This window comes from Lissotriton vulgaris, chromosome 4_1 (assembly GCF_964263255.1).
Source record: "Lissotriton vulgaris chromosome 4_1, aLisVul1.2, whole genome shotgun sequence".
NCBI lineage: Eukaryota > Metazoa > Chordata > Amphibia > Caudata > Salamandridae > Lissotriton > Lissotriton vulgaris.
Window position 1 is genome coordinate 696,265,477 of NC_141691.1, and position 22,923 is coordinate 696,288,399.

General features: G+C 45.6%; 1 protein-coding gene across 1 annotated transcript in view; it reads right to left on the reverse strand.

The window, feature by feature from the left end:
- The window catches only part of LOC147722455 (ATP-binding cassette sub-family A member 13-like), a 237,986-nt gene that overhangs the window by 12,258 nt on the left and 202,805 nt on the right, over nucleotides 1–22,923 (reverse strand). The window contains exons 3-4 of the mRNA XM_086967311.1: nucleotides 11,830–11,953; nucleotides 3,462–3,613 (exon numbers count right to left, since the gene is read on the reverse strand). Coding sequence (XP_086823437.1) covers nucleotides 3,462–3,613; nucleotides 11,830–11,953 — 276 coding nt within the window. The remainder of the gene's footprint in view (nucleotides 1–3,461; nucleotides 3,614–11,829; nucleotides 11,954–22,923) is intronic.

Genomic DNA, 22,923 nt, shown 5'->3' on the forward strand with positions numbered 1-22,923 from the left:
AATGAATTTCTAATAGAGCAGCTTAATACACTAATGACTTATTGATCATCCCTTAATTAGATTGATACTTCACTGCAAACAATATTTCTAGGTTAACATGGCATTAGCACTTTCAAAACACTTTACGTTACTCTATGTAAATTCTGGCACATGATTTCATAGCTCTTCATCACATTTAAACATGATTATAATCCCTTATATATGTGGGTGCTGATTATTCATGAATATGGTGCACCCCTACAATTTCTAACTCAGTTTTGCGCTCTCTCACCATGATGGGGCAATTCTTGAAAAATGTAGAACAGCTGCTTTGTTTGTTGATATGATTGGTGTGGTAAGCCTTATTTTTTTCTCGCTTTACTGCCATACGCTACCTTATCCTATCTCACAGCTGAGTTTATCAACTTTAAAGTTGTTGCCCCATTTGTTTTCCGGTTCCACCGTTTTAGATTTGTACCAGTCAAATCCCAGCAATACCATGTATTTTTGCATTTGATTTTGAGATTTTTCCGCCTCACTCAAGGGGTGTCAACCAGAAATCAGTCTGCCAATCAGTCTGTTAGTGATTGAGTAATCACTTTTAAGTAGAAATGCAGGTGCAAAGAGGGCTTGTCTGAAACAAGGAATGCTTGCAGGCTATAACATTCTTTCCTGCAGTGCCAGGGGTACTATAGATAGATTTGTGAGTTATGGCACTCAGCCAGCTTGTGAGTTTGATTTACAGGATAAGTGAAAAGGGGTTTCTGGACCCAAAGTCAGAATGGAGGACACAAAGAACATTTGCTGAATGCATATTGTGACCCTGCAGTACATTAAAAACACATCCACTCCTCTTTTTAACTTATCACCAACCACACCCATAACTAGAAGTGCCACCGGAGGGTGGCATAGCAGGACAGTGGAGAACCCAGGGCTGTGTAAGTAAAACAAAACCCCAATTTATTGCACAAGGCAGTGCACTCTTTTTTCGTGTTCCCAACAGAAGCACCATGAAACACGAGGAGGGCTCAACAATATATTTATAAATGTTAGCAAGTTTTCATCTCAGTGGACCCCAAATCTCTGCACGTGTGATCCTCAGCATTAGCAGGGCCATAACTCCATATATTACTTAAATAGGCGCTTGCCAGGGAGAGACAAGATAAAAAGGAATATCAAATGATCTGTGATAGCGCGGAGGAGCACAGTGGAGTAAGCACCATCTAGGTATAAGCTATATGTTACCCTTCAACTATACACTATTGAAGCAGTTTAATGTAGTGTTCCACTCCTTTATATGCAACATATATACTCAATGTGTGTTTAACGGAATTAATCAGTGTGCATTATATTAACCAAGTGTGATAGATGGCTATATTTACCTTAAGGAGAAGCCATCATCTAGTTGAATTATAATTAGTGTATCCACATTAAATGAAAAAATGTATACCTTCTTTAAATACAATCACTGTATTTGATTAGGCTAACTGTATTTGCTAAGAAGCCATTTTGACTTAACATTGGCCCGACTTGTAACCAGCCCTGAATACTTTGAATTTCACTTTATTAAATGCTTTGCAGACTCTTGTTTTTCTCTGTTCTGCGTTGGGCTTATTTTTTTTTACAGTACTAGGCTAATAAATAGCTGAAACTTGCTTAGAAGTTGGCTTCAGTTATGGAGATTGATAAGGTAGAAGAGAGCTTCTCATACCAGGCAGACCAGACTGATGTTACATCCAAGATCGTGCAAGAGCTGTTAAGAGCTGGCAAACTAGGAGTCTACCTGCTCCCAGAGAACACTGTCACCAGATTAGTCTATCAGGTGGAAACTGATATGGAGAATCTTACAAAAGTTACTTCTCTGCTTTTGATTATGTGCTTTTAGAATCGTTTAGAGCAGATTCTGTCCTGAATTAACTGAAAGAAGGCCCCCTTAACAACTCTTCTGATTTTCCCTGCACAGGGTGTTGCGTTTCATTTCTACCCTGAACCTAAAATGTGTTTAGAATATTCTGCCACCTTCCACATAGAAATCCCCTATCCACTTTTGATGCTTTATTTAGATTAGGGAAGCTTCCTTATGGAACATTTATATTTGGTATTTTGCCTCCCCTGTGTAAATATATTTTGCATCCTTTTTCTCATAGTATACAAATTTCGATTGTGTGATCATTTAATATGTATGCTTATGATATTTTTTCTGAACCTTTCCTAACCAATTTGGATTGTGATTTTACCAAACTGCTAATAAATCCCTTATGGTTTGGGCATCATCCTCTCTGCCATTTCTGTGGAGCCACATTGGTTTCACTGTACTTGAAATGTATTGCTGATGCTAGCTCCTTTCTTAAGCTTCAAGCCGACACTCAAAGGTCCATTCGACCAGTGGAAAGTCCTAATTGATGATTATACTAAGTGATTGAGATACAACGATCCCTGTTCCATCAATATTCAGAGTCACAAAGTAGCTGTATGACAATGTATAGGCACTGGGTTGAAGCAAATTCAAAGTTTGGTGATTTAAGGAAATTGAGATTAGAAATCGTTGTTTGGTTCTAAAATCAACATCTGACCCCTTTGAGGCACTGCCATTTCACAGGGTTCTGTCTGTCCAAGGAACCAAGACACACAGAAACTGAGCTCTGGTCTGCAACGCCTGCATATCGACGGAGTGGTAAGAGGTGTGTTTAACAATCTCCATTTGCTAAGAAGCCTAGGAGAATGGAGGGTTGTCCATGGTTTCTGTATCCTACCTCTCTTTGAGGGGATGCCTGTGGGCTGCTGCAAGCTCTTGACTTCACCAACCACCAATAAGACTCCAAGGCCACCGACCATCTCCCTAACTCGGAATGCAACAAATCCCTGCACCGCAAACCAGACTGGGCTGGTTGTCATGGAGAGTCATGGCGATCCTCCCCAAGGCGGTGCAGTATGCGCTCCCATGTGCAAGGGCCAAGGAGGGTCTCAGTGTCCCTCCCAGCCCACCCTGTACCTATTACATTGCAGCTCTCTGTGGCTCATTGAGATTTACAGGAAGGATCCTTCTGAATTATCACCTTGCTTGAACCGGAAGTGCATAACGTGGTGTAACTCTGAGGTTTCACCCTGTTTCCAAGACGAGTGCTTCCCACATAATTTCCGAAAATGGTTCCTTTTCTCCATCCCTTGTTATCAACAGCAGTGAACCGTTCGCACACGCAAAACATGCCTTTTTCTGTGGGTGTGCAATGAGGGGTTTCGATGTGTGTGTAGTGTAGGTGTGAACAAAGCCACTGCTGCCTCGTGAATGTACACAACGTGCAGTCCTGCTTGCGGCACAGTTGCTTTGCTATACAAACATATGCGAACAAAAGAGAGGTTTACTGTTGTGGATTTGAACAACTTCCTGGTGTCACAATATCCTTATAATGAGGCAATGCAGTGTTACACAGCGAAATACCAACAACCACATGTTTAGAAAGTAGTTGAAAAGCTCTGCTTACCAGCGGGGCTCAGGTCATTCTCCCATAAGTTCTGCAGGGCTGTGGCTTTTGTGGTAATTTCGAGAATGCCCTGGGCCAGGTCTTGCAGTTCTCTGAGGAAGGTCTCTTCATTTGCAAGTGGGTTGTCCTGGCCGGTTTCCAATGTGGCGGCCCTGCCAAAGAAAAGAAAATCAGGCTTGTTTTATTGAACAGGCGAGAGGTACAGTAACATGCATCGCGTTTATTGATATATAAGATATATATTGTCCGCCTGCTGTACTTTATTGCCATTAAAAGTAAATGAGGCATACATGCTATTACAAAGCCAAAGCATGGGAGATTAATTAATAGCATCCATGACTTCAACTGCATTGAGGGCCTCATTTATGAGACTCCTTGCGCCTCACGAACGTCACTTTTTGCAACCTTCTGTGGCGCAGAAGCCTGCGTGATATGCATCAGGCAGCACTAAGCCACTTTTTTTGGCTTAATTAATGCTGCCTGATAAATATCAGTCTCTTTAATGCAGTGTTCTATGTTAAAGGGGCGTGCAATGGGTGTTTCTGGGGGGCGTTCCCAGAAACATCCATGGCCTTTTGCCACTGCCCCAGATTTACGAGAAATCGTAAATCTGAGGTAGTGCCAAAAGCTTATGCCCCCCCAAGGGGAGGTGCAAGGGAGGCAAAAGAGGAGAAATATCTTTATTTCTCCTCGTTTTTCCTTTTTCAATGTGTGCTACATTCTGCAGCACACATAGAAAGAGGAAATAGCCCCTTGTGATTATTTTTGTACAGGAAGGTCTACCTTCCTGTACAAAAATAATCATCCCACAATGCAGGCGCCCTTGCACCATTGTGCAAAGGTGCCTGCGTTGGCACACGGAGCTCATTGTGCGCCGGCGAAAAGGCAAAGAAAATGCCAGGAATGCGCCGTATCTTATAGATACGGCGCATTCCTGCCCTTTTCTTTTGCTGCAGGGAAGCGCAGCAGGAAGGCCTGCTGCGCTGCCCTACGGCAAAATACTCATAAATGAGGCCATGAATTTCTATAGAACCCTATGCCTGGCACACTCTGCACTCGAACTGATGTCCCCAGGCATCAATGCTACCTCCATCAAAACCCCCCAGACCAAAGTTCCTAAACGGAAATGTATTCCAGTCCTTGCAAAGTTCTTCACGTTCTCCTTGGAGGTCCACGTAAGGACTAGCCAATAGGGCAATCAGACAGTCCCAGGTGGGCTTGTCTGACAGATCAATCTATGGTCCGGTCTTATTTTTAGCAGTTTATGGGACAGTTTTATAGTCTGGTGGGCCGCTTTTTACCATTGATTTCCATCAAATAACCACAAACGTTGCCGGCAGCAAACTCAAATGCATGCAGTCTCCTATGCTTTGGAAAATACCCATATAGCATTTCTCTACAAGCTCCAAACTGGAATGATTTGCGAATGTGGGCCACTTTTTTAGCTATCTGGTTTGCTAATTTGGGGCTCTTTTATTTTGGTGTCCTGGCCTACTTTTTGTCCTAGTGTGACTTTGTGGGGGTCTTTAGGTGATCACCAAGTAGATAGTGTTGGGACCCTTTATAAGAGTAAAGTAGGAGGCAGGAACTTAGGAGGAGTACCTCGGTCTTGGATCCATTCAGCTTTAGACAAATGGCATGAATGCAAATTGTGCCCCATCCTAGACTATTGCACACTCTGTCAGAACTCTCTTGTTTGCCTTTGTATATAAACTGTGCCCGTTCCAAAACTATTTCACATTGAATCATAACTCTGTTCTGCGCCAATCTATAAACATTGTGTCCAATCCACGATTACTCGACACCCTGCCACAACCCGCCTACATGTCTTTTCATAAAAATTGTGTTGAATCCAATACTATTTCACATTGTACCACAACTCTCCAGTGTGCTTGTGTATTCAATTTTTGCCCAATCCCAGACAATTCCACTCTGATCTACATCTCTTCTGTGTGTCTATTGGGCATATGTAGGTAGGCCTTTGCGAATCGCAAATGGTGCTTTGGTATTTAGGTGCAAATTAGCAAAATAAGGAATCGCAAAAATTGTGATTCCTTATTTTGCTCAAGCATTTAAGGAATCGCAATTTTATGATTCCTTAAATGCTATGTAGGAGTGAATTTTGAAATGCGATTGTGGCTTAAGGAATCGCAAAATACCACCTACTCCAAGTAGATGGTATTTTGCGATTTCCTTTCAAAATTCAATTTAAAAAAAATTTTTAAGTGCCATGTGGCGCACAGACATGCCCTTAGGGCATGTTAGTGCGCCACATGTACTTTGAGGCAGAATCCAGGGGTGCAACCGGTGTCCTTTGGACACCCTGGCACCCTTGGAATTGCGATTCCCAAATTGCGATTTTCTCATAGAAAATCGCAATTTGAGAATGTATCCCCATTCATTCCTATGGGCCTCTTAGCCCATAGGAATGGATGGGACACTCATTCCTTAATTGCGATTCGCAATTTGCTAATCGCAATTAAGGAATGTTAGAGATTCACAAAAAAATGGTGAATTATTACCTACATTCCATTTTGCTATTCTCAAATAGCGATTCCTTAAATATTGCTATTTGGGAATCGCAAAATGGAAATTACCTACATATGCCCCATAGTATGCAAATAATGCCCAATCCAAGTCAATTCCACTCTGAATCACAACTATTCTGTGCCTATGTGTACACATGATGCCCATCAAAGACTATTCCACACTCTGCCACAACTCTCATGTGTGTCACAGACAGGTACACAGGTCTGACTGCCTCTGATATTTTAGCCGAAACTGAGTCCCTGGACCAGAGTTTTTCCAGAAGCCTTTTCAGGTAAATATTAATTAGCACCAGGGGCTGAGGGCTTGTCGAATAAATAAAGTGATTCACAATATACACATAACATGATTTCTATATACAAGTTGCTTCGCTATCAGTTGCCAATCTCTCCGTGCACACTGCTTTTTATTAGCATTTATGGTGACTATTTGCTATTTACTTTTATGTCAAATTAATTTCCTTGCTATGTTTCCATGCCTAGCCTTATCCTTTCTGGGTGATTTGTATTAGTCGCAATTTTCCTCAGCCCTCTTCTGCATTTAATCGTGTTACATTATTGGTATTTGTAACACACAATACCTCACATTTACACTGGTTATTGGCCATTACAGCTGTGACATTTGTGTAGTGCCAAAAAGCTGCATGTTGGGTTAGGTCAGAGTGGGAGACATCATATCCTGTAGACATTATGCGGAAATCCAGATTGAGTGGCTGGCGTCTAGGTGCGTCCCACATGATTCCTATGATGGGGTGGCTTTGCGATCACCATCTTTACTAGAGGTAAGTGGAGGTATTTGTTCTTGAGTATGTGTTCCATGACTGAATTTGGTGTAAACTGCAATTTTTTGATTGGAGTATTCTTTTCAAGTAGATTCTTTTTTGGGTGGTCTAAATGGTGGGCTGCAATGTTTGGCTGGTGAAAGTGCTTGGTCGTCTATATGTGTTTCTGTGGGACTCTGTGTTTCTCAGTGTGGGTATGTAGGACTACAATCATTTCAATCTTGATTTATGCAGACTATGATTATCCCAATTATTTTTTTGCATAATCAGTATTATTATGTTGTTTTTAGCAGTACTTGTTTCATTCACAACGCCTACTGGTTCTTTGTTTTCCCTGGTTTCCTTGTGAGGGTATAGTTCATAAGTGAGTGGTGTACTTGAACATTTGTGTAACTTGCTGTTTGCATGGGATGGATGACTGTGAAAACGAGTAAGAGATAAAAGCTCGTTTGGTTTGCTGTAATTGACGATTGACATAACTGTTTGAAGGTCTAGTTAAGGTTTGGGGAAGTTGTAATAAATGTATGACCTACAAGATTACATAATTTAGTCAGAATGGCGAAACCAAACAGGCATTTCCTTTTTTTTTTTTAAGATATATTTTTATTGGTTTTTAGACTTACAACATATGACATATAACATATAGTCATCATCGCATTGTCCATATAGGGGTGACAGCCCATGTGGCTTAGCTGCTGGAAGTACAGTTTCCTCTTAGAGCACATAAGCTTGAACGTCCCTGTCTTACTTCAATCCCACATATAACATATAACATATCACTTAAAGAAGAGTTTTCCCCACTCACCACAGCATTTAAAACAGGCATTTCCAAAGGCACAAGGTCTGGCTTGGCATGTCCTCATTTTTTTGCAAACATATGCAATAGTCATTAAAAAAATTACAAATAAAAAATGTTGCTGTCTGATGGTGGTGTGCATATATTTGCAAAGTGGGAATGACCCATTGTGAGCCTACATAAAACACTAAAATAAAAGCAGAAATTAAAGCAGAGATTGGCCTACCAGCCTGGTACAGAAGTCCACTACTTTTTAGTTGGATGTGCACATGTGCATGCCTAATTTCTAGGTGGATGTGGTCATGTGCAAGAGAACATCTCACCACTTACACTAAAGAGAGCCAATGATGAACTGAGTCATGCCTATACTGTACACTCTGGTGGGCAGAAGCAAAATGTGAATGTCGATTGACCAGTGGATGAAGAGGGCTGGCTAAAAGCCTTTGTATGTATGCATACATGTATGAAGTTTATTATACTATTTCGATTATGGTCAGCTATAGGTACATCTTCTGCACCCTATCATACTTGTGTGGGGGGGATATTGCATTAGCAAGGTAGGAACACAGGAGTATGTATATTGAATTCTACACAATAAAGTGTCTGACAAGATATCTATCACATGAAGATGGCTTTTAAGCATGATATACCACACTTTCATCCGCAAATTCTACCATATAATTTATGTGTCTTCACTTTGAGGTAGGGAGGTAATACATATGTGGGCAGGGTTTCCATGAGAACCGGAAACAGGGTGTTAAACCAGACTCTTCCAGACATAGGAGGTGAGGGCTAACTCATCACTCGAATGTACTCATTGTTGATACCACGCACAACTACCTGCATAACCACACTGAAGACACAATGGTAGGGTGATATGGGCATTGAGTTGAGGAGAGGGGACTGGACATCTATTTTTAGTAACTGCAAGAGAGGTATGTGTAATACATGCCTGAAACGTATCTATACTAATATAATAAAGAGAGAGCCCAAACCTTTGAGGCGGGTAATCTCAGGAACCACAGCACCAATCACAACACCCAATACAGCGTTGGAAAGGGCAGTTGCAGCGGATAGGACATAGGCTATGCAGACGCTCACTATATACATTTAAAAGGTAAAAGAACCGTGCCAGCAAAGTAGTCCCTTGTGGGAGTGTCTGCATTGTGATGTGGGCGTGTGCTGGGGGCGTGACAAACGCTGGGGGCGTGTGGTACGTTCCGCCCTTCATGCCATGTCTCATATTGTGTGCTGTGGGCGTGTGCTGGGGGCGTGGGCGTGTGCGGGCGCGGGATTACGGAAAAAAAAAGTGAGCGTTGTGCCCAATATTTTATTGTTTTTTCGTGCCAGATTCAGTACATTCCAGCTCCGGGTGTGCTTGCCCCGCGCTCCCAGTGACGTGCACCTGCTTTACTGTATGGAGGTCAGGCATGGCGCTATTCCCAAGGGCGGGAAGGAGAGCAAACAGGGGCCATTGTGCAGGAAATCTAATCTCGCCTTACTTCTGGTGACGTCTGAAGCGCACACTGGAGATTTTCCACTTCTGTTGCGCACAGGCCTCGCGCCACGCACATCCGGACACAAGGCCCACCTCCACGGAAATAGCAAGAAAGGGACTATCCCTTCCCCGGTAGGTAGATTGGTGGCACGGCGGCCAACATTCCCAGCAATATACTCATATTTTTTCACCACCCATTTTAAAAATGCACAGGTCGCTCTCATTGATGGCCAGCACCGACATACACTTTTAGACACACCTCCCGCCAGAATTTAAAGAATGTCGAACTTTAGAGCTGGGGAATTACGTTCGAATCTCAGCATCAGCTCAACATCCTGTGATTCCAGGCAAATCGCTTTGTTTCCCCATGCATACCACAAATTAATGTGTTCTTCTGTAATGTAAATTATGCTCATGCCATGTTGTCGAGTTTGCACTATATAATATTGCAAGGAAAAATAAAGTAGGGAAACTCGAGTTCACACACTACTGACCGCGCACTCTTAGGTGCATCAGCCGTGCACTGTGAATCAGAGCATTTCACAGGCCTGTCACAGATAGGAAATGCTATAAAAACAAAATCCTACAAAACAATATACTACTGGCCGGCAGCAATTCATACCCGGACAACGTCGAGTGGGCTGCTAGTACATTGTAAATGTGTACATAGGGATAACATAGCACCACAGTGGCTGAACTGACTAGATTACTCCAGATCAAAACAGTGCCCCAAATGTAGAATGACAGAGGGAACCTATATTCACATGTGTTGGACATACCAAGATGTGTGTGCCTTTTTGGGGTTAGGTAATTCAGATTTTAGGAATACTAAAAAAGATTGAGCTACAATTTGACAATTTTATTAATAAACTGCATGATTACTTAAAATCTTTACAGTATAAGATAAAAAAAAGAAAAAAAAACTTGATGAATGCCCCTTCTCCCCCCCTCACTTGTCCCATCCACTCATAAAAGTGAATTTCACTTTAAGTTAGAATACTAACATGTTAGTCCTGTTTAGCTGACCAATACAGAGTTCTTTTAAAAATTTGATGTATAGGTTGCACCAGTGTTTCCCAACTGAAAAGGGGAGGCACATGAATGTTCGGTAGAGTCAATTCATGCACCAAGGGCAGTTGACGATAGATGGATTCCTCATGGATCTTTAAACCAGCCCAGGTTGGATGACTGGGGCCGAAGGCTTCCGGTTACTTTGCAGACTATGCCGTTAAGTGGGAGTCGAGTGCCATTTTTACCTGGTGTATAAATTTCCCAACTCGGGCTATTAAACAGGTCGTGGAGACTGAGAGGCAACAGTCCGAAGCCTCCCTGCAAGTTCTATAATCAGTGTTCTGTAAAATCGGAAGCAGCAGGCGATGGCGGTCATTGGCCAGCTTTGTGCAGCAGCACAACAAGTGTAGCCAGGATTCTCTTCGGTAGTTGCATAGACGACAGGCTAAGGTGCCATCCGTACGGGCCCATTTGGGGTTGAAGTCCATGATCCCGAGGGCCAAAAGGCGAAAGTACAACATTTTCTTTCTTGCGTGAGTAGATACTGGGTCTTGCAGGTAAGGTTCGGGTTTGCCTGGAATATATGATTTGTCCAGGGCCTGAGTTAGTGGATTTTGCTGAAGAGATGCAAGGTCAAGTCCAAAGGAAATGATCCGGACTTGGCGCTTTACAGCTTGAGCTACAGCCAATGATACAGATGTCTTTACCGGAACTAATCATTAATAATAAACGTACAGTGGCAGCTACGGTGGAGGAGCATCGTCCCACAGGAAAAATAAAATGATAACAACACCATGTTATTATTTCATTTTTTACTACTGGCTCTATAGGTGCGGGCAGGGCTGAGCTGCCCACAGAGCAGGAGGAGGAGTGGTGGTCAGTTTCTAAGTGCACATGACGGTTTGGCTAAATGTCTTGGGCATGTCAAACAGTCATGCGCACTTGACATTTCTCCACCCGGCTGTATTGCCACCCACTACCTGACTGAGCACTGAACCACGGCGCTCACATCAATCACAAGGCTGCTGTCATGCTGATTACAGCAGCGTCGTGATTGGATAGGGGAGTCTGGGAGCCTGTCTGCTTCCTGTTTCCTGCGTTGACCGCAGAGGATGGAGGCCGGCAGATATGGTAATTTATCTTTTAAAATTTTCTTCTATTTTAAGGCCCCCCCTGCCCACAACTCCTGCTCAGTAGCAGCCGTTACTGTAAAAATACTAAATATGTGGAAAGGTATTGGACCTAGGCCTCACTGTGGCAAAGAAGTGTGTAGCAATAATATGAATGTACAAACCACTGCCAAAACGAAAGCAATGGTCAAGGGAATTTGCAAGGGTGGTGCGGGCTAAATGTGGGGTACACCACAGGTTGGTTTATAACGTATGCTTAACAATTTCCATATATTAGCCAACCGCGCAAAGAATGGAGTGGCTTGTTTGCTGAGGAAGCTTAGTAAAGTGGAGTTTGAAATAGATGGTAGCAAAAAAACAGTGGCGTAGCTTAGACGTTTGCCACCTGTGGCAGTCCCAGCCTTTGCCGCCCTACAGCGGCCTTAAAAGCGAGTCCCGCGTTTGCTGCCACTGCGCAGCCGCAGGTAAGAGCAGAGGGGGGCTCTGCACTCAAAACTAATGCCGCCCCTCCCCCCGCCCTTGCTCCACCACTGTTAAAACACCAGTTAGTTTGGAGAGTTCTGCTTCATGGCAATCAATAAATAAAAAACATGGCGATTGCTTACCGGGAGGCGCTGCTCCTCGCTCCTGCATGACTGCTGTTCTTGCACCTGGAGCCAGCATTGCAGAAGAGGCTCTGAACGAAGGGATAGAGTCCATGGCTTGGCAGACTCCGGGGTTCCAAGAAGCCTGTGGGGACAAATAATGTATATTTAAATTCAGAGTATCTGAAAGATATAAAACCAGACTCAGACTATTGCCCGGACTAAAAATTGAGGACTAAATTAAATCCCTTTGCCAGCAAGAGTTTAGGCAGTGATCAGATTATGGCATTTACCAGGTGTGGCAAATATCCCACACTGCTCTACCCAACTTGTAATGCGGGCATATGTCACTGTGTACACTGCTGGCACCTCTACAGTAACAGTTCTTCATGCCTGCATTGCTCCTGCCAACTCTACGCCTTTGTTGTAGGGTAGTGAAGCCTTGTGAACACTGTTTGGCTTGAAGATACAAGATCATTCACACAATGAAAAGTTGGTCAGAGTCAGGTGGAAACGAATGCAAACGCCCACATAGAAAGGAGGCGGATCTGCAGTTTATAAACATGCAGCAGAGGGAAGAGGGGACAGGTAATGGGGTGGGGGACAGGGGGGATAGGTCTAAGTAGTTGGGGGGGTCTCGGTGAAGTCAGATGAGGGGGGAGTCTGTTCGTTCCTAAGACAACTGGGATAGTGAATTGACTGGTAGGGGGATAGTGGACGAGGCTGATGAGGGAGGGACAGGGGAGTTCCTAGAAAAAATAGCTCCCGAGGTTATAGGGCAAGTATCACTTTGAGGAGGGGAGGTCGTGTTAGCATTGCAGGGTGGGCCGCTTACGGAGGGTTCAGTGTGTTTGGATCGGGTAGCATAGTTACCAGGGGGGGAGGAGTGTCGGTGTTGGTAATAACAATAGGTGGTCTGTTTGTGGGTGGATTGAGATGAGTGTTGATGTGTGACGTAAGGTGTATTGTGAGGCGGACGATGTGTGGACAAGATCTGAGGGGTGGGCTTCATAGTGATAAGGCTTATTTTTGGGGTGCCGGTGATTGTTGCGCTATTGTAGCCCAGCTTGTAGAGGAATAGGGATTGTTCTACAGTTTAGGTTTTCAAAAGGGATGAAGGATTTGACTTTTTGTAGGTATTTCAATGTGTAGAAGGGAATTTTTGTTGGGGCATTGATATAGTCTTTTATGCTCAGGTTTTTGTCAAGTGCATTCCCTAGTAACTTAACAGAGTCGGAGATAGATAGCTTACATTTTAATGCAATGTTAGGTTGTCAAGCCAGTTATGGACAGGGTAGGACTTTCTTTTTGGCTGGATGAGGAGGAGTTCTATTTTGTAGGGGTGAAGCTTTAAATGGGTGTTGGTCAAGCAGGATTGTACCATGGAAAGAGGGTTTTTAGGTGCTGGATGTTGCTAGAAGACAAGATTTAAATGTAGAGTTGGGTGTGATCTGCATAGAGAAGGTAGGCGATTGTGGCTTGTTTCAGGATCACTGCAAGGGGTTCCATATGGAGGTTGAACAAGGCAAGGGACAGGAATGATCCTTAGGGAACTCCTTGTGGGACTGATACTGCTTGTGAGGTGAAACTGTTTAGTTTGACTATGTGAGATTGTTGGTTCAAAAATGAGGCAAACTACTGAAAGACAGTAAAGTTGAAGCCTGCATGTTGTGAGAGGGTGTGTAGGAGAATGTTGTGGTTTACTGTATCAAAGGCCATAGAGAGGTCCAGCAGGATTAAGAGGCAGACCTGACCATCATCTAGAGATCTGTTTAGATCTTCCATGATGTTCAGGATTGCATTCTCCATACTGCAGCCATTCCTGAACCCACTTTGGAAGGTGTTTTATAGATTGAATTTTGCAATGTGGTTCTTAGTTATGAGAGCCCACATTTTCAATATTTTTTGGCAAGGAGAGGAAGATTAGTAAAATGTAATACATAATTTGACCCAAAGTGAAAAAATTAGCAGAACCATAGATATGCCAATTCAAAGGTTTAGATAAGTATAGCGCCTAAAAGCACAGACCATAAACTGGGGTTATCTAGTTGCACTGGACCAGGAAAAAGTCACAAGTTCACATCAACTACTATGTAGCTTGGGCCGAGAGCTGGACATGAGAGTCAATGTCCCGCATAGAGCTGCTTCGAGTTGCATCGTTCCAATGCAGCTGCCAATCTAGAACGGCAAGGTGCTGCGATGTGAGGTCCTGCGTCCAGATGCATCATGCTACTTTGGTTTTGATGAAGCCACTGATCACAGGCTGCAAGGTGTTCCTATGTGAGGTCCTGCACCGAGATGATTCATTCTGCGTTGATTAAGATGAGGCTGCCCATTAGAGCTGCATTCAAGACACTGCAATGTGAGGTCCTGGTCAAGATGTGTCGTGCTGCGTAGGTTCCAGTGAGGCTGTCAATTAGATGCTTTAAGGTGCTGTTATACAAGGTCCATCATCCTTCTGCGTCCAGTTGTGTTGGTTCTGAGGGAGCCCACAGTTGACCAGGAGGAGTACAAACTGATGCCAGCCAAGGGTCTAAGACCTGGGGGCACCTCTTATGGATCAGGACTCACTCCAGCAGAAGCAGGCATCAGGGTACTGGCAGGTCCGGTTGAGCCTGGGCAGCTGGGCAGATGCAGGACAGGTCTCTGGAGCTTGTTATGTCCCTCTAGCTCAAAATTGGAGGCCAGGCAGTTAGCCCTTGGAGTCACTATGGTGCTTCTGAGTTGAAGCAGAAGGCCCAGTCTTCCTTTCTCTGGCAGTCGAACAGCTGGGTAGTCATTCATACAGCAGGGCAGCACTACAGTCCTTACCTCAGCACAGCAGCAGAGCAGTCCTGCTTCAGAGACTTCCATAGGTCCATAAGTGATCTGAAGTGCTGGTCTGAGGGTCCAAAACTTATAACCGGTGCCAGCTTTAAAGTGGAAGAAACTTCTACACTCCCTTCACACCTGATTCTGAAATGTTCTTCCTTCCCCTGCCCTGGTCCCATGATGTCCGTTGTTACAAAAGGCTACTGTGAAGTTCTTTGTGTGTGTGTGTTGAGGCAGCTCTTTTGAAGTGGAAGTGTGGTAGGTGACAGCTCTGTTCCTTCCATAAGGTCAGGATGACCAATTAGATCAGCGGCGTATTTAGTACAAACTGCTCCTGCACTATTTTAATAGTTTTGGAAGTGATACTAGAATAAAAGAGTTTGTCTCTTCCATATCCTTTTGAAACTTTCACATCCACTGCACTGTACTTACACTTTCCATAATATGTCCTAGCATAAGGTCTTAGGTTACACTGCCCACACTTTTGACCAAGTTGGTCAATGGATTTCATCGTTATCCTGTTCTGAAGAATTGTCAGTGACTATTGTGTAATTTGATCCACACAGTTTCCCTCTTTAACCTGAGAGAGGTGTTGTGGTAGGAAAGTAGGAGATCCAGATGATGACACTGGCCACGAAGGGCAGTTGATGGAAATCCTATTCTATTTCCTACATATTAGATTGACCACACGTAATAAAGATTGTTTGGTGTCATACACAGGTTGTGGGTTATTAAATTAGTGACTGTATCTTTTTCTTGTAAAAAAATACCTCTGCCACTCATCACACCACCAGAGCTGGAAAAACATCCTTGGCTGGGAGAGCTAATGACTCTGGGTGACAATAGCCTGCTTCTGAATCCAAGAAAAGAACAAAATGGTGTTAACCTCTGACGCTTAGCAGAGATTAGCTACTTGACAGTGAACAGAAATGGCTGATAAAATACATTTCAAATTGCACACAGTGAGCGAGTGAAGCTTGTGAGCACAAACATTCCCACCGAGTTCATTGGATGGTGGTCCGGTCTAAGAATATTTAGAAAAATATATGACACAATAGTGTATTTTACTCTACAACATGTCATAGAAATTGCATACAAAAAATATAAATAGATAATTCTGAAGGGTTACTCTTGAAATATTTAAATACTCTGTGCACCAAGAAGTGGTGTTTTTTGCAGAAGTAAATTTTAGCCCAGGAACCATAGTATAATATTTCATTGTTTAATGGTAGGCCTGCCCTTTAAATGAGAGTGAACCAATTGATGATTCAGCTGATATAATTTACATAAAGTACTCTCCACTCATCGTAATACTCTCCTGGTGTCATGTACTTAATATTGAGTACACTAATAAGTGAGGCCTCGTCGAGCATATTAAGACCTTAATAGGAGGAGTTGTGTATCAAATCATTAGTGAACCCTCAAGTAGCATGCCCTCTCTATATTGACACCACTCCAGAAGCATTGTCCACTCTTTAATCGTGAGACTTTTCCTGGCCAATTGTGTATACTCATAAACAGTAATATGACAGCTTGTTTGCAATACCACTTGAAGGTTATTAATATGCACTCTTTTGTCTCCACTGGGGTGGAGAATGCAGACTCGTTGGCCCTCTCAGTTAAGGCAATCTGCCAGTACCCAGAAGTCAATTCAAAAGTACATAAGGAATTGACTACCTCTAACCTATCTATGAGCTCCTCAGCTAGGGAGATGTGGTGAGTAACAATATTTGTAACTGAATTGATCCCCCATAGTCTACATAGAACCTGTGTTCCACCCCCTCAACTAATAACCCAATTTCTTGCAGCTATTATTAGGATTCCGAGTACTGTGACACTGCTAATCGGTGTTACAGTGCATGTAATTTGGTTCTAATATGGTAGTGCTAGTATTATTTTCTCCCAGTTGGTCTATTACGCTGTCCTGTGAGACAATTGCTAACAGCACAGAAAATGCAGCTATGGTGTGTAAATTAATTGTCATATGTTGACTGATGTGTGCTTTATGTTATATGGCTGAGATACCCGCCACCCCCTCTCAACACAATCCCCAAAGGAGGGAAACCGGAAACAGTTCTTGAAGTTTTTGGAAGAGGGAGGGAGTAACCCTCCCGGCCGTATTTATTAAAACAAAATTAAAACATTAAATCAACATTTTATATTATGTACAATTTCATTACCACATTGCGATGTTTGGCTAACCTTAACAGATTCTCTAATACAGAGGTTCTCCTAGCCGAACTAACATCCTAACGTTTAAGGGCCAACGGCAAGGTCGTAACCGGTGTCAAGATCCCTAACCAGAAATACCCCCCCCACTTGTGAGGGGCGACAGCACTGAGGCGTACCTCAAGTGCAACTACCAATTTCCCTTTGACTTGACGGGGGCACCAATAAAACTCGACGCCACTTAAAGGTCGTTCGAGGACTCGTGTGAGGTATCTAGAAGGTAGCGTAGACCCCCCCCAAACCCCGCACAACTTACCACATCTGCCGTCGCAGACGTCACTGGCCCCGGGAAATTCCCCAGGAGGGGGCTGTAACCCCTCCTACACAGGAAGGGGCCTTGACCGCCTTTCCTTTTCTTTCGGCGACCCATCCTTAGAAGGGACCGCCTCCCCGTTGAGGGGCCAATGGCCACCTCTCCCGAGCGCTCCCATCCGTGTTGGGTGACGCCCACTCATAGGGATCTTCCAATTAGTGCTCACCGATCATGACCTTACCGCCCGACCAAAATAAATACGACAATGCTAACTAAATGACTAAACTAAAAATACAGTAGCAACTATACTTTCATTAAAAGCATGCTTACCAATGAACACTAAAGCAGAATTTCTTTATTTGCAAAACGTAACACAAATCGACATTCTTTATTACATACTCAAAATCATCACGATAATACCACAACCTGTAAACGAAAATCAGAGTTATCCATCAACTTTATTCAAAACCACTTGCTGTCATCAGGGGCTGGTGGGTGGGTCAAAATTGGCTCTTCGTGCCGTCTCGAGCTCACGTGCAGCGAGGAGGTGCAGCTTCAGAGCACAGGAACAAGAGGATGCCTTCCGGTCTTGCGTCCCCTTTTATCCGTCTTCAGGGCGGGCGTAAACCCGCCCCTGCCTGCCCCGAGGGCGTGGCCAGCCGCGTCAGTGTCTAGGCCAGCCCACTCTAGGGCGGGAAAAAGCGCGCCCCGGCTACGCCGCTTCGGGCATACCAGCCGAGACACGCCTCCCGCCCAAGATGGCTTCCCGGGGGGATCGTGGTACTCTGCCATACGTGCGGGGGGACCGAGTGGTCGCCCCTTTCCATATGGCTGAGATACCCGCCACCCCCTCTCAACACAATCCCCAAAGGAGGGAAACCGGAAACAGTTCTTGAAGTTTTTGGAAGAGGGAGGGAGTAACCCTCCCGGCCGTATTTATTAAAACAAAATTAAAACATTAAATCAACATTTTATATTATGTACAATTTCATTACCACATTGCGATGTTTGGCTAACCTTAACAGATTCTCTAATACAGAGGTTCTCCTAGCCGAACTAACATCCTACACACATTTACTTGAAATTATGAAATTGTACATCCTAACGTTTAAGGGCCAACGGCAAGGTCGTAACCGGTGTCAAGATCCCTAACCAGAAATACCCCCCCCACTTGTGAGGGGCGACAGCACTGAGGCGTACCTCAAGTGCAACTACCAATTTCCCTTTGACTTGACGGGGGCACCAATAAAACTCGACGCCACTTAAAGGTCGTTCGAGGACTCGTGTGAGGTATCTAGAAGGTAGCGTAGACCCCCCCCCAAACCCCGCACAACTTACCACATCTGCCGTCGCAGACGTCACTGGCCCCGGGAAATTCCCCAGGAGGGGGCTGTAACCCCTCCTACACAGGAAGGGGCCTTGACCGCCTTTCCTTTTCTTTCGGCGACCCATCCTTAGAAGGGACCGCCTCCCCGTTGAGGGGCCAATGGCCACCTCTCCCGAGCGCTCCCATCCGTGTTGGGTGACGCCCACTCATAGGGATCTTCCAATTAGTGCTCACCGATCATGACCTTACCGCCACAGGCCGGATAGTTGACCGGCTATCCGGACCCCCCACAAAGCTCCTACCTAAAGGTCATGTTTTAACGTTTTTAACCATGCTAAGAAGTCTCCTATGAGTAACTCATTCCCCACCCGAGACAAATGCACACTATCCCCCAAATACATACTGTCATCATTAATACAGCCATGCGAAATAGAATGCAATGTCCTGGAACGGAACAACCTACTCACTTTGTTATTAAGCTTCCTCACAGAGTGATTCAAAGCAGGAACAGAAATAGCCCCTCGCCACACCTTTCGTGGGATCATATGGGACCACGCAATTGTGCACCCCGGAACTCTCCTCGCCAACCAACTTACAGTGGAAAGCATTGCCTCCAGGAGAAGTCGTCTACCGGTGGTGACCAAATCGTTGCCCCCTAGATGCACTATGATTATAGACGGCGGTGACCTCGTTCGCCCTAACAAACCCTCGAAAAATGCTTGAAACTGGTCAATACAGAGCCCGCCTCTTCCGTAGAAGGACACCCTGTACCCGTATTCCCCAGCTACGTGAATCATGTCACCTGCTTTGAATACGTCCGCGGCACGCCTCACGTATGAGTGGCCCACGACCCACACCTCCTTCTTCACAGCCGGTGATGTCTGACCGCTGGCCCGGTGTTGGGTCGACTGCATAGTCCGCCCCGCCTCGTAGGCTTGCGCAACTGAAAACCAAACAAAGACAAGAAGCGTGAGTACATCATTACAGCTTCACAACATGTGCAACCGCACATACCTCTTATAACACTTGGAGGACCAACGCCCCACTCGTTTCACTTGTTCAACATTAAGACCCCTGGCTGTAGCTTCCGTAGCAGCCCCTATCCGAAAGGAGTGGGTCCCAAACTCGCCCGGGTTCAAGCCCGCAGCGGCAATTGACATCGCAAGCACCCGCTGAAACTGAAATTTCGTCAGTGGGGTGGCGTCCGCGTGTCTCAACAAGGTCCCCCCCCATGATGCCACCCTTCGTGCTAGGTAGTTTTCTAAACACTTTACTGGACACATGGAGGACCCGGGAATCCTGGGTATGATTATGCAGTCACCCATCCCATCTTGATCGGTCTTGGACCTGACAAAGGAGACAGTCATTGTCTCTCCTCTGACCTGAACGTGTTCCCGGCACAAACCCCCTGTCACATCCCGTTTGTTCCTCGCCACCAGTTCGCTTACCCGCATCGCTCCATGAAATGCCAGCGTAAAAGCGGCTCGGAACAACACCGTCTCAAACTGAGATGAACATGTGGCAGGGAGTGTGGCCAACAACTGGGCCAACCTATCCAAACCTATCGGGCGCCTCTCATCTACTCTGCGACCCTCAAGGTGTTGCCACCCACGCAGCGCTTTCTGTACAACGAAAGACGCTGTCGGGTCCTGGATACCATGAGCCCTGGCAACAAAGGAAATGGCAGCACGATGCCTCTGGGCCGTAGCCACCGATTTCCCAGCCCTACGTAAGGACATCAGAAAATTCACTACCCATTCCTCGTAGCCCCAAAGCCCCTCTCCATCAGTCCCCAAAAAGGCTAAATAGGACCGAAACGCCCCTTCATATGCCTTCCTTGTCCTTGGTGCTAGGCTCTCTCCCACGAGGTGACGAAGTTCGGGGCACCGAGAGACCAGAGAGCTTCGGGAAAGGGTGCCGGCTCTGGGTCCGCTGTGGGAAGGAAACCCGAGAAAGCCTGCATATGAAAACGAGACAGTGCATCAGCTGCCTGATTCAGTACCCCCGGGACATGTTTAGCTCTGAATAGCACATTCAGTTGCATACACAGTAAAACAATTTCTTTGAGCAGTCTTAAAATCAGTTTACATCGTGCTGCCTGGCTATTGATGCACTCGACCACGGTCATATTGTCAGACCAAAATACCACAGAGTGATCTTTGAACCCTTCGGGCCAGGTTCTTAGGGCCACCAAAATGGGGAAAAGTTCCAAGAAAGCAATATTACTTGTCAGTCCATTGTCATGCCACCATGCCGGCCATCTTTGTGCCGACCATTTTGTGCCGAAGATGGCACCAAAACCTATGCTACCTGCCGAATCTGTCCATAGCCCCAGCTCTTCAGAGGACACGGCCGGTTTGTTCCAGACGACTCGACCATTAAAATCCGCCAGGAATGCTAACCAAATGCGCATGTCCTGGCGGACCTCAGCCGATAGTCTCGTGCGATGATGACCCTCCTTTAGGCCGACCATAGCTTGGGCAATTGAACGGGAAAAGGGGCGGGCCATCGGTATAACCCTCAGGGCAAAGTTCAACTGTCCCACCAACTGCTGTAACTGATGCAGCGTAACTTTAGATCCATTTATAGACATTTGCAGGGCTGCCCTGAACTTCCCCACTTTGTCAGCTGGTAAACGAAAACAACCCTCACTGGAGTCTAACTCGATCCCCAGAAACTCGAGGCAAGTCGCAGGACCCACCGTCTTACCCGGTGCCAATGGCACACCAAACTGCTTCATTAATACACAAAATTCGGCCAAGGCCTGGCCACATTCGAGATCCCCGGCTGCCCCAAGGAACAGAAAGTCATCAAGGTAATGCATTACATGTTGGAAACCCGTCCTCTTTGTGAAGACCCATTGTAGAAAACTACTGAATTTCTCGAAATAGGCACAAGATATAGAGCACCCCATCGGCATACACCTATCCATGTAATAATGACCCTGAAACGTGAAACCTAGGAGACGCTGATCGTCTGGGTGTACCGGGAGCAACCGGAACGCTGACTCGATATCCGACTTCGCCATCAGCGCCCCGGGCCCCAGGCGATTCAAAATGGCTACGGCCTCATCGAAAGATGCGTACCGCACCGAACACACTTCTGGGTCTATTGCATCGTTTACAGAAAGACCACGTGGAGCTGATAAATTATGAATCAGTCGGAACTCACCCGGGTCCTTCTTGGGGACCACCCCTAAAGGAGAACAAACAAAACTCTGCACCGGGGGTACACTAAACGGGCCGGCAACCCGACCTCGAGTAACCTCTTTCCGGATCTTCTCCTGTACCACGGTCGTATGCTGTAGGACCGAAAGTTGATTTTTACACTTCTCCACACCCTGAAAGTCCCCTACTGGGATGCGGAAACCATACGAAAACCCGTTCCGCAGCACCCCAGCAGAAGTACGATCCGGGTATTCACTGAGCCAGGGAATCATCGCCAAGGTATCAATCGGGGTAGGTAAAGGCGCCCCTCGGACTATGTTAGACCTGTTTGGCGCCTCCTCTACCCCCGTTATCACCCGTTTTGGCTCTGCACGTGGACTCAGGATGGGACGACCCGCACCCACTACATTCATGTCTAAATTTACACGATCCCTGGGGCCTAGTACATTTACCTCTGTTGAAATTCCAGCAGAACCCCCTTTTCCCTGTATTGCTGGCAGGTCTCGAGTGATCGTCGGTACCCGTACCTGATCGAAAGGGCGTCCCCGCATATTGGCGGGAGGATTCGCCAACATTACCCCCTACCAATGGCATTTTCAACATACCTGTCTCCTTCATTTTATCCCATGTCAAAGAATCGTAACAATCCCAGGTTAAGTTTTTATTATGCTCTTTAGCCTTTCTAAAAAGATTATCGTAGCAGAACCAATGGTTACCCTGGTGTGATGTCGAGTACCCCATGATTCGCGACTGATAGGTCGGCAACTCGGAAAGTAACTCGGGCCTACGTTCCCCTAAGATCGACGTAAAAATCCCCCATGCTTTGCCCCAATTGCCAATATTCTCATTCACTTTAAAGGCGGCCATTTTTGCGCGCCAAACACTCGGATGCATGAGGTCTTTCTGGCCCTTAACATGCTCCACCTCATAATGATCAACAAGCAACGAGAAGATGTTCACATATTCCCCCGCCCAAATCTTCTCTTTAATTGCCAAAGGCACATGTTGACCCAACCTTTCTCTACGAGAGGGTGCTGACTCATCCCTCGCAATCGGCAATGGCCGCTTACCTGCACCGGACGCTGCCTCTGCGGTCGTAATCGTCCCTTGTGGCTTGTCAACTACTGCAGCCGGCGCGGACACCTTGGCTGCCTCCCGTTTCTCACGCAGTTGCTTCATCAGCGCCTGCGCGTCGACAGCCGTGGCGCCCTCACTACCTTCGCCCAACCACGCTGCAAGTTGTGCTGCCAGCTCGGGCGGCATATCCTCATTGGACACCGGGGTGACCACCACGGGAATCGGATTCCCCTCCACGGGTACTGGGGTTG